The 11,961-nt window shown below is 38.2% G+C and overlaps 1 protein-coding gene across 1 annotated transcript in view; it reads left to right on the top strand.

The window, feature by feature from the left end:
- LOC136852687 (trichohyalin-like) overlaps window positions 1–5,110 on the top strand; it is an 86,915-nt gene extending 81,805 nt beyond the window's left edge. Inside the window, exon 6 of the mRNA XM_067127598.1 lies at window positions 5,001–5,110. Coding sequence (XP_066983699.1) covers window positions 5,001–5,110 — 110 coding nt within the window. The remainder of the gene's footprint in view (window positions 1–5,000) is intronic.
- The last annotated feature ends 6,851 nt before the right edge of the window (window positions 5,111–11,961 follow it).

Consider the following 11,961-nt stretch of genomic DNA (forward strand, 5'->3'; position numbering starts at 1 on the left):
TTATTGCTTTGTTTTAGGGCTACTTACAAATTATTGTTATTTCACTAATTGTCTGTTATGTTACAAATGACTGTTGTTACAAAATAGCTGTTTTTTACAAATGATTGTTGTGTTACAAATGACTGTTATGTTACAAATAACTGTTATTTTACGACTGATTGTTTTTTACAAATGACTGTTATGCTGTTATTTTGCAAATGACTGTTATGTTGTTATGTTACAAATGACTGTTATGTTGTCATGTTACAAATGACTGTTATGTCCCCAACTCGCCAAATCGACTCACCCGGTTGTCCCATCAGGTCAAATTGCACCTGAGGTCAGTTACTCCCACTTTCCCGGCAAGGTAACGATCCTACCAACGTCCCATTCATTGATAAAAAATTCCATCCCCTCTACCCCTAAAAATTCTGGGATTTATCGCCATTTATTGCCGCTAACTGTTATGAATCAAGGGACAATCCTCTTTTAACGGCGGGGCCACTTTCAGAATCGTCCATGACACGAAAAAATGTTCGACGATTTTCACGGGTTTTCCAATTCGAGCTACGACGGGGCAAAAGTTTTCGAAGCTGTAAAGGCTATTATTCGCCATTGCTCCAAAAAAGTTCCGAATCACTTTCCTGTTCATTTCGTTCGTCGGCTGCCGGTTTATTCTTTTTTGGAAGGTAGATAGGAAATAAATTTCCCCATTGACAGTGGTAATCACATACTCACAGCAGGATGTTTAAAGAGACGAAATAAGGAGTCATATTGAAATTCGGACGGAACATTCTGGAACGATCACTTACGGTCGCGATGATGTAAACAGTCAGATCACGGAAAACAGTTTAAACCAAAACATTTATAGGATTTTATGTAATATAAAGTCATACTAATACATATCTTCTTTTATCCAAAACAAAATTTAGAGAAGAAGATCTAAGTTCCTCCACACTTCAGTCATCTACTTATGAATATAGGTTTGAGGCGTGAAAAGCATATTGTCAATGGCCAGTGACCTAAAAAAAGAGATTCGTGGAGAAAGCCCCGATATATTTATATAATTTTTGTTGAGGTGACGAGAACCGTCATGGGAATATTGTCACGTTTAGACCCCCATCGGAAACAGGCCTATTTTCATATTCTGTGTAGTTCTATCAACGGTAAAATTTTGTAATCAAATATTATACAACAAATCATGCAGTACGATTCTGCCTTACCATTAAAAGGTTTGAATTTTAAATTTTAAATATCAATATCACAGCTATCTATTAAACCTAAAGGCTAAATAGTAATGTCAAGTTTTATTAAATATAAACCAAGCGACCTATCTATAAGATTATAACTGCATATGCTTATTCATTCCAGCCCTAGATTGCTTAGTCTCGTGGACCAAACCTGCAGTTGTGTAGACCTAAACAAAATAAATACTAGTAAATATAAAAATTTTAAAAAACAGGCTTACAGCACTGGGGTACCAGTCTTTTAACTTCAGGCTAGAAAAACAAGAGCTCTCCTCATTACGACATGCTGTCTTTACAAAGAATGTTGATATTCACCCAAAGCTCATTCTTACCCAACCAAACTTGAACCCGACCTTGGCCCGTGGGCGATGGTTCCTTGGGATAGTTGCGTAATGAAATCTCTCTCTCTCTCTCTCTCTCTCTCTCTCTCTCTCTCTCTCTCTCTCTCTCTCTCTCTCTCTCTCTCGTTCTTAAGAAGATACTAGGTTGAAAGTTCTCTCTCTCTCTCTCTCTCTCTCTCTCTCTCTCTCTCTCTCTCTCTCTCTCTCTCTCTCTCTCTCTCTCTCTCATTTTTAAGAAGATCCTAGGTCCAAAGCTTTCTCTCTCGCTCTCTCTCTCTCTCTCTCTCTCTCTCTCCTATGAAGATTCATAGTTCAAAGTTCTCTCTCTCTCTCTCTCTCTCTCTCTCTCTCTCTCTCTCTCTCCTATGAAGATTCATAGTTCAAAGTTCTCTCTCTCTCTCTCTCTCTCATTCTTAAGAAGATCCTAGGTCCAAAGTTCTCTCTCTCTCTCTCTCTCTCTCTCTCTCTCTCTCTCTCTCTCTCCGATGAAGATTCGTGGTTCAAAGTTCTCTCTCTCTCTCTCTCTCTCAATTCAGTTAAGAATAAGCATTCACAATCAATCTCAATTACTTTCTTTCTACAATTCCCAAAAATGAGATTGCCTGCTCAACTTTTCCACTCGAACTTTCTCGATCTTAGCCAATTTTGTAAAAAATTTCAATTTCATATAAATTTCAGTTTTATGTAAATTTCGATTTTATATAAATTTCAATTTTATATAAATTTCTCTAAGACGTATTCAATGACCTTTCCCTAAGACGTATTCAGTGACCTCTTCCTAAGACGTATTCAATGACCTTTTCCTAAGACGTATTCAATGACCTTTCCCTAAGACGTATTCAGTGACCTTTTCCTAAGACGTATTCAATGACCTTTTCCTAAGACGTATTCAATGACCTTTCCCTAAGACGTATTCAGTGACCTCTTCCTAAGACGTATTCAATGTCCTTTTCCTAAGACGTATTCTTTGACCTTGACCTTCTTTGTTGGTCACAACCTATATGAGAAGGGTCGTAAGGAGACTTGAATTCCCATGGTGTCCTCACGAATATTTAAGGTCTATTAATCGTGTTGCTTTATAAAACAATAAAGTAGCTTTATTGCTGGCCGTACAAGAGGGGGACAGCTTAAAGGAGATCTTTGCTGTGAAATGTCCACTTTGACAGAAATAATGACATACATTTTACCCAAGAGACTGCAAAATGATAAATACGGTAAATAAATTAGTTAATAAACAAACAAATAAATAAACATGAAAATAAATGCATAAATACGTAAATAAATGAATAAAGAGATTGATAAATCAATAAATCAGTCAGTAAGTGAATAGATAAAACTATGTACCACCTAAGTGAAGATAAAATCCACCGTGACAGAGATGGAGGTCAACTCAGAATCTCTTTGCTATGGAATGTCCACTTTGACGGAAATAACGAAATGTATTTTACTCAAGAAACTCCGAAATAAATCGAATAAATAAAGAAATAAAAAATACAGCTATGTTCCACTGAAGTAATGATGCAACATTACCCCAAAGTACTCAGTACGTGAAGTTCACATAATGATAAGTCCATTTGTCATAAATAATGAAATGTATTTCACCCAAGAACTGCAGAATGAATGAATAAATAAATGTATAAAACTATTCACAAGTAATGATGCAACATTATCCCAAAATCATAACATCAATACACGAGGTTCAGATGATAAAAAAAAAAACATTTTAAAAGCAGTTTTGGTCACATCAAAACATCCGGAGCCGATCGCTACTTTTTTTTTTTTATCTACTCCCCGGCGAAGCTTCATAAAAAATTCACTCGACTTTCTCGGGATGAAACATAAAACCCTGAACTCGAGATACAGAACTACCGGCGGTGAGCCATCTCTGGCCCATCTTTGAGCCATCTGTGAGCATTGGGGGAAAGAGCCAGCCACATAAAATGAAAGATATCAATCTGTACCCCGCGGTTAGGCCTCTCTCTCTCTCTCTCTCTCTCTCTCTCTCTCTCTCTCTCTCTCTCTCTCTCTTGATTTGGTGGATTACATTCATCTTCATGTCTTTGTGGGTAAGACTCTGCGGTCCCGAGGCTCTTCTACATGAAGATTTTATCATTAGATTACAGATACATAAAGTAGGCCTATTTCCCGAGAGCAACGTAACACTGACGTAGTTTGGTCGGTCTATTACAATCTTGCGGGAACATGCCGTCGCTCAATTCGTGATTTGATCATGAAATCTAATCTCGGGGACTTGATATAAGGTTCTGAATCCCGGTGTTCAATTACAAGACAGTAGGGAGGCACACTTTCAGATATAACAACATTTGGGAGCTTTGATAAAATATTCCGGAATCTTTCTGAATCACTGAGGCACGAATTTTACAGCCACAGATAATTTTGGCCTACAGAGAAGCACTACTAAATTGAAGCATAATTACATGTAGTCACCGCTACATGGAAGAATAAAAACAATAATGTTTCTGATTTAAGTGTAAAGAAATAATAAAAAATAAAAGCAATTGATCGTGGTCATGTGCTCTATAATCTTGTAATTTCCTCAAGAAAGTTTTTTTAGCTTAATATTACGTGTTTTTATATGACAGATGAATAAGACTTCATCGGTGTTCATAAGTGCCTTGATGAGGTTTGCTAGATAGTATAGAGGTGGCGACATAGTATTACCTTTACAACGCCACCTCCCCATATTCATTCTTTTCTGCAACAGGAAATTTCTTCTCTCTCTTGTCATTCAGTAAATGATCTGCAACATATCAAATCTGCATCCTGTTTCATAAATTCAGACGTAGAGTGACAATGATTACATAATCAACTAGTATCTAATGTTGTTTACAAACACCATTAGTAGTAGTAGTAGTAGTAAGTAGAATAACATCCCCTGAACGAGCATAACATCACCAAAATGCCCCGGAAGAAGCGTAACTGAACACAGAATTAGCACCGCGCCTTAATTTGAATACGGGAAGATCTCCCTGTCCTAAATCTCGCCTCTTTCTTTCGGAACTCGAAACTTGGGAGAATTTCAAAGCCAGGTTTTGGAAACTTCGACGCCAATAAGACGGGGAAGACCTCGAACACTAAAAGCTGATAATAATAATGGGAGCTACCTCATATCACTCGGGAAAACCTGGCTGGTTCCCCTATTAAATCATTTTCGGCGAGTAAGTTTTCGAGAAAAAACATAAAATCTTCGTGTTTATTAGATCCTCTCGTCACATTATATCACATATGTGATCTGAGAGAGAGAGAGAGAGAGAGAGAGAGAGAGAGAGAGAGAGAGAGAGAGCTGTCAATTTTGTCTGAGATTTTGACAGATTTCCGTGAAAATGTTCCAAGACGTCTTAGCCTGAGTCTGCTTTCTTGGAGAGGCGCCAAAATGCTTTTGAACAGTTATTGTCAGTCATCGTGTTTTGAGGGGGAACAAATCATCTCTTCCCGTGGAGAAGAAGACGAAGAAGAAGAAGAGGAGGAGAAGAAGAAGAAGAAGAAGAAGAAGAAGAAGAAGAAGAAGAGGAGGAGGAGTAATAGGAGAAGGAGGAGGAGGAGAAAGAGGAGGAAGGGAGAAACAAAGAAATTAGGAAGAGACATATCAATCCCCAGGTGACGTGACAATGGCGACATCTGGAGGAAGATTTCCTGACGGAGATAATAGGGAAGAACGATCTCAAGAGCTCTGTAAAGGTGATCACGAAGCCATTATGATTTATGGGTCCTCGTTAATGACTGCTAATTCGCACAGTTATGCCTCGGAAACTGTCACATGAATTCCACTTATAGACGTCTGAGTTTGAATTGGGGTGCATGTGTGAAAATTAATGGTAATGCATAAAAAGTCAGGGGTATATATTCTTATAAAGCAATGTATGATTTTAAAAAAATACACACGAATTATATCTTTCTCCCAGCCACCCGTAACAAGAGAGAGAGAGAGAGAGAGAGAGAGAGAGAGAGAGAGAGAGAGAGAGAGAGAGAGAGAGAGAGAGACAGAGAGAGAGAGAGAGGTATCCATAGAAAGCAACGTCTGTAAAAACAGCAAAAAATCCACATTAATTGTATCTTTCTCCCAACAATCCGTAACAAAGAGAGAGAGAGAGAGAGAGAGAGAGAGAGAGAGAGAGAGAGAGAGAGAGAGACAGACAGACAGACAGACAGACAGACAGAGACAGAGAGAGAGAGAGAGGTATATCCATAGAAAGCAACGTCTGTAAAAACAGCAAAAAAATCCACATTAATTGTATCTTTCTCCCAACAATCCGTAACAAAAGAGAGAGAGAGAGAGAGAGAGAGAGAGAGAGAGAGAGAGAGAGAGAGAGAGAGAGAGAGAGAGGTATATTCACAGAGAGCAACGTCTGTAAAAACAGCAAAAAAATCCACATTAATTGTATCTTTCTCTCAACAATCCGTAACAAAAAGTGAGAGAGAGAGAGAGAGAGAGAGACTTTTTGAAATTTGTCAGGGAAAGAGAGAGAGACAGATTCTCGCGCAAAATGGTCGATGACATTTTGGCCCGGAGTCGGTTTCCTGGAGAGGCGCCAAAATGCCTTTGAACAATTATTGATGTCACTCATCACGCAGCGCCTAGGAGGAGGAGGTAGGGAGGAGGAGGAGGAGGAGGAGGAGGAGGAGGAGGAGGAGGAGGAGGAGGAGGAGGAGGAGGAGGAGGAGGAGGAGGAGGAGGAGGAGGAAACTTTAGAAGGGAATGAGCGACACATCAACCTGAAGGAGGCTGTGACATCTCTTGATGAGGAAACTTCTCGAGAGAAGAAGAAGATTTCTGACTGAGATAATGGGGAAGGTGATCTCTCGAATGCTATCGCGGAGGCGATTCTCATCTCCCCCTTAAACCCCCTCTCCTCCCCCTCTCCCCTCCCCTCCCCCAGAGCTTGGGGATAATGTCTTCGTGATTTAGGGGGCGGGATGGTGGGCCCTCGTTTATGACTAATTCCCGAAATAATGCCTCGGAAGCTGTTACAAAGATGTCGAGCACCTCCATGAATTCATTTCTTTAACGGGTTTCGAAAATTCATGAATTCTTGAGTGGGGACGATGGAGGAGGAGGGATTGGGAAGGGGGGAAGGGAAGGGAGGGGAATGGAAGGGAGGGGAGGGGGATGGGGAGGGAAGTGGAAGGGGAGGAGGGAGTCGAGGGGAGGGTATGGGGAGGGGGGAGGGGGGGGAGGTGGAGGGGAGGGAAGGGGAGGGGGGATGGAGGAGGGGGGGGAAGGGATGGAGGGAAGGGGAGGGGAAGGGAAGGAAGGGGGAGGGAGAGGAGGGGGATGGGGAGGGGGGGGAGGGGAAGGGGAGGGAAGGGGATGGAGGGGAGGGAAGGGGGAAGGGATGGAGGAAGGGGAGGGAAGGGAAGGCGAAGGGGAGAGGGGGGAGATGGAGGGGAGGAAGGGGAGAGGAGGGGATGGAGTGGGAGGGAAGGTGGAGGGATGGAGGGGGAGGGGAAGGGGGGGGGAGGGGGATGGATGGAGGGGAGGGGAAAGGGGGAGGGGAAGGGGAGGAAGGGGAGGGAGGGACACACACACACACACACACACGCAGAAAGGCAGCTAAGGAAATAAATTCCCGAAATGATGCCTCGGAAGCTGTTACAAAGATGTTGTGCACGAATTCATCTCTCCAATGGATTTCGAAAATTCATGAATTCTTGAATTACTGTCACATTTAAATATTCTAGTATTCAGAAAAATCATCTTTACGTGCCCCTGTAATTATTACTACAACAGAACTCCGAGATAATATGCAATTGTCGTTCTAATTACAATTATTATTATTATTATTATTATTATTATTATTATTATTATTATTATTATTATTACAGCAACTCGAATATTACTAATATCCGATTTTTACACAAAACTCACTATGCCCATTTCTTAAGTTTAATATTAGTTCTTATACAATTTTCAGAATGTATGACAATTAATGTTTATATATATATATATATATATATATATATATATATATATATATATATATATATAAAAAAATCGTTTAAGAATTGTTTTTCGATTCCTTCCAATACTTTTCTCAAACCTTTCAATCTACGTCTTTGACAATCCTTTCTGTACCACGCAAAGGATTAGCCCTTTTTCGCAAAAAAAATTAAAATCCTTACTCCTTACACCCGGAACCGATATGCAATTTTTCTACCCTGATTTTGGGAGCAGGTAAAAAAAAATACGCCATTTTTTGTAGAGCGATTTAAAACGAAAAATTCTGGGTTCATTTAAGAGCAAGGATAACCGACCTTCATATAAAAAAATTCTAGTCTGTCTGTGAGTCAAATGGCTGAAGTTATTTGATGTTGAAATTCTATTGAAATTCTGGAATTTTTCTATGTAAATCGACCTATGACCTTTGTGACTAGTTCGTCTAAATTTTATGGAATTCGAAATGGAAAACTGTATGACATGAAATTAATATTTTACATATATGAATATTTATATATATGTATATACATATTCATATATACACATATATAATATACATATATATAAATACATATAAATAATTACATACATATATATATCGATTCCAAAATGAAAGCAGAGCCCGAAAACATGACACCACTGTGATATTTATAATTACAATTTCACTTGAAGCAAATTTTATCACCTGATATTTTCTGTCAGATTCCTCTCTGGAAGGACGACGTTGCAAAAACTGAATAAGAATTGTAAAGTTGTAACACTATATTTGGTCGAAGTTGCCAAAAATAAAATAAGAATCTCGACACGTCAGGAAAGGAATAGTCTTATATTTTTCTAAAGAGACCCTTAAAATTTATTTCTGGGTTTCTGCTATATTCCACCGAGGAAATATTAATTCAAACTGATATGTCAGGAGAGGAATATTTCTATATTTTTCACAGATCCCTAAAATTTCTTTTTGGATTTCTGCTATATTCCACCGAGGAAAATATTAATTCAAAATATGTCAGGAGAGGAATATATTTCTATATTTTTCGCAAGAGATCCTTAAAATTTCTTGAAATCAATTGAAAATTAATTGAAATTCGTCTGTGTATAGATTCAGGATATTTGTCCAGGTTATATGAAAATATTATTTTTTGTAAATCTGACACAAGAAATCTTCTGAATAACGCAGAAAGAAGCAATATAAAACAATAATAAAAAAAATTGTACTGCAAAATATAATAATAAAAAATTATGAAAATAAGCAGATAAAATCAGAATAACGAACGATAATGAAAAAAATTGCAATACCAAACAATAAAAAAAACAATAAAAATTAAGAAAATAAACATACAAAATCAAAATTACAAACAATGATAAAAATAACTGTCACAAAACAATAAAAAACAATAAAAATTATAAAAACAAACGCGTTTAAAATCACAATACCAAACAATAAAAAAAATTGTAATACAAACAATAGAAATAAATAAAAAATACAAAGATAAACACGTATAAAATCACAACAACAAACAATAATGAAAAGACTGTAACACAAGCAATAAAAACAAAGAATAACAAGAATTCAAGACAATAAAAATCAGAAAAAACCGACGAACACAGAAATGAAGAAACGCATCACAGCGAGAGCAAATATAACAATGAATTTCGTATATCGTTTTGTCGGATTCCCTCGACAGAGAGAGAGAGAGAGAGAGAGAGAGAGAGAGAGAGAGAGAGAGAGAGAGAGAGAGAGAGAGACGGGGGGAATATTGCAGCTCAAGAAATACTGCAACAGCAGCAAGGACTGAATATCGCCAGGAAAAGCATTACGTTGTGCGGAAGGCGATATACTTTAAGGAAAGTGTCGTTCGGTCCACGGTGGGTAGGGGTGTGTCTAAGGGGGGTTTAATAATGCATAGGGGTGGGGGATGAGCGAGGGTGGTGGTGGGTTGTTAGGGAGTTGGGGGTAGGGGTGATGGGGTATGAGGCACCTATATCTAATACCCTCCACCTCCGCTATATAGTTATTCGTTGATACAGATACTGGATAAAAGTCTCTCTCTCTCTCTCTCTCTCTCTCTCTCTCTCTCTCTCTCTCTCATATATATATATATATATATATATATATATATATATATATATATATATATATACATGTATGTATGTATATATATATGTGTGTATGTATATATATATATATATATATATATATATATATATATGTATGTATGTATGTATGTATGTATATATATATATGTGTGTATGTATGTATATATATATTATGAACATTTTCACTTAAATTTGCACTGGACATTTGGAAGCTCCAAGGAAATGAAACTGATTAAAACTAATATAGAGATCAATTAAAAAGAAAGAGGTTACAAACAGCAAGAAACAAAACATTAATTATGAATTAGAACTGCTCTGATGATTATGAACGCAAAATTATAATATTTATGAAAATAACTCACCCCTGACAACCAGACACTACCAGTCTACAATTAAGCTCAATTAAAAAAATAACAATCAGACAAAATACCCTCAACAAAGCACCATAAACAAATAAACCAAAAGGAAAAATAATAATGAATTTATTATCATCTTCTTTTGCCCACTCGAGAAAGAGAGAAAGGAATATCGCAGCTCAAGAAATAAGGAGGCACTTGTATCACCAGGAAAGCATTACGAAGCAAGGAAGGCGATACTTTAAGGCAAGTGTCGTTCCACGGAGGGGATGCAAGTGCCCTTGATAATGCACAAGGGGAGGGGAGGGGAGGGAGAGGGAGAGGGGAAAAGGTTGGATTGGGTAGGGGAGGACCTAGGGTGAAATTAGTCTCTGATTCAAGCCTTCTCAAAGATCCGTTATTTTCCTGGAACTAATACGAAATCTCTCTCTCTCTCTCTCTCTCTCTCTATCTATCTATCTTGTACACTTTTTATTGTATTCTTGACTGAACATACGAATGTTTTATTGTATGTAGTTTGCCTGAAACTGCCTTCGAGTGAAGGCAAAAGATCTTGCACTGCGTTGCCTCCCCTTTTTGCGTGTCCAGATGTTCTCTCTCTCTCTCTCTCTCTCTCTCTCTCTCTCTCTCTCTCTCTCTCTATATATATATATATATATATATATATATATATATATATATATATATATATATATATATATATATATATAATTTCACCTAGGGTGAAATCAGTCTCTAATTCCCACCTTCTCAGAGATGTGTCCTTTTCCCTGACACAAATGAGAGATGTCTCTCTCTCTCTCTCTCTCTCTCTCTCTCTCTCTCTCTCTCTCTCTCTATCTATATATATATATATATATATATATATATATATATATATATGTGTGTAGAGAGAGAGAGAAAGAGAGAGAGAGAGAGAGATTCATCTCTATTTGTGTCGGGAAAAGGACACATCTCTGAGAAGGTGGGAATTAGAGACTGATTTCACCCTAGGTGAAATTAAATGTAAAATATATATATATATATATATATATATATATATATATATAGAGAGAGAGAGAGAGAGAGAGAGAGAGAGAGAGAGAGAGAGAGAGAGAGAGAGAGAGAGAGAGAGATGCTACCATAAAATGAAGACCCTGCCTCACTTATAAACAAAAATACGTCCTTCCCAACATGAACAGCTCTGAAAACCTAAACAAGAAACTGACAGCAAAAGAATACCCAGCAGACCATCTCCACTACGCGAAAGAACGGGAACGCAGGCAAAAAGCAAATCTCCGTTCTTTTCTAAGGGTCTGGAAGACGAGAAATGACAGAGGAAACAGACAGTACGAGACGTAAGGAGAGACAATGTGACGTCAGTGATTTCTGAACTCAGATGTTCCTTCCAGATGTCAGTTACAGGCCGGATGAAAGACGCTTCAGACAGAATCAGAAAACGGCGTCTTCTGGAACACGAATAAACAGGTAAAAAATGCGCCGAGTTTTCTGCACAGTGTATAATGCTGTATGAAACTCTCAGCCATGGCCGATGAAGCTTTCACCCACGGCCTAGTGGTGGCCTGTGTTGTTGAGACCTACAGCGGTGCAGGACGCACGATCATGGCTAATTTTAACCTTAAATAAGATAAAAACTGCTGAGGCTAGAGGGCTGCAATTTGATATGTTTGATGCCTGGAGGGTGGATGATCAACATACCAATTTGCAGCCCTCTAGCCTCAGTAGTTTTTCAGATCTGAGGGCGGACAGAAAAAGTGCGGACGGACAGATAAATAGCCAACTCCATAATAGCTTTCTTTTACAGAAACCTAACAAGCAAAAATACCTTGACGTTTCAACTCCAAGAATTTCATTATAAACAATGAACAGACACAGATACAGACACAGACACAGACACAGACACACGAAGTTAAGAGGACACAAAACGAGTTGGGAAAAACACTAACGACTCCAGCATCGCCCACAGACTAAAAAAAAATATTTTC

Source organism: Macrobrachium rosenbergii, chromosome 26 (genome assembly GCF_040412425.1).
Source record: "Macrobrachium rosenbergii isolate ZJJX-2024 chromosome 26, ASM4041242v1, whole genome shotgun sequence".
NCBI classification, from domain to species: domain Eukaryota; kingdom Metazoa; phylum Arthropoda; class Malacostraca; order Decapoda; family Palaemonidae; genus Macrobrachium; species Macrobrachium rosenbergii.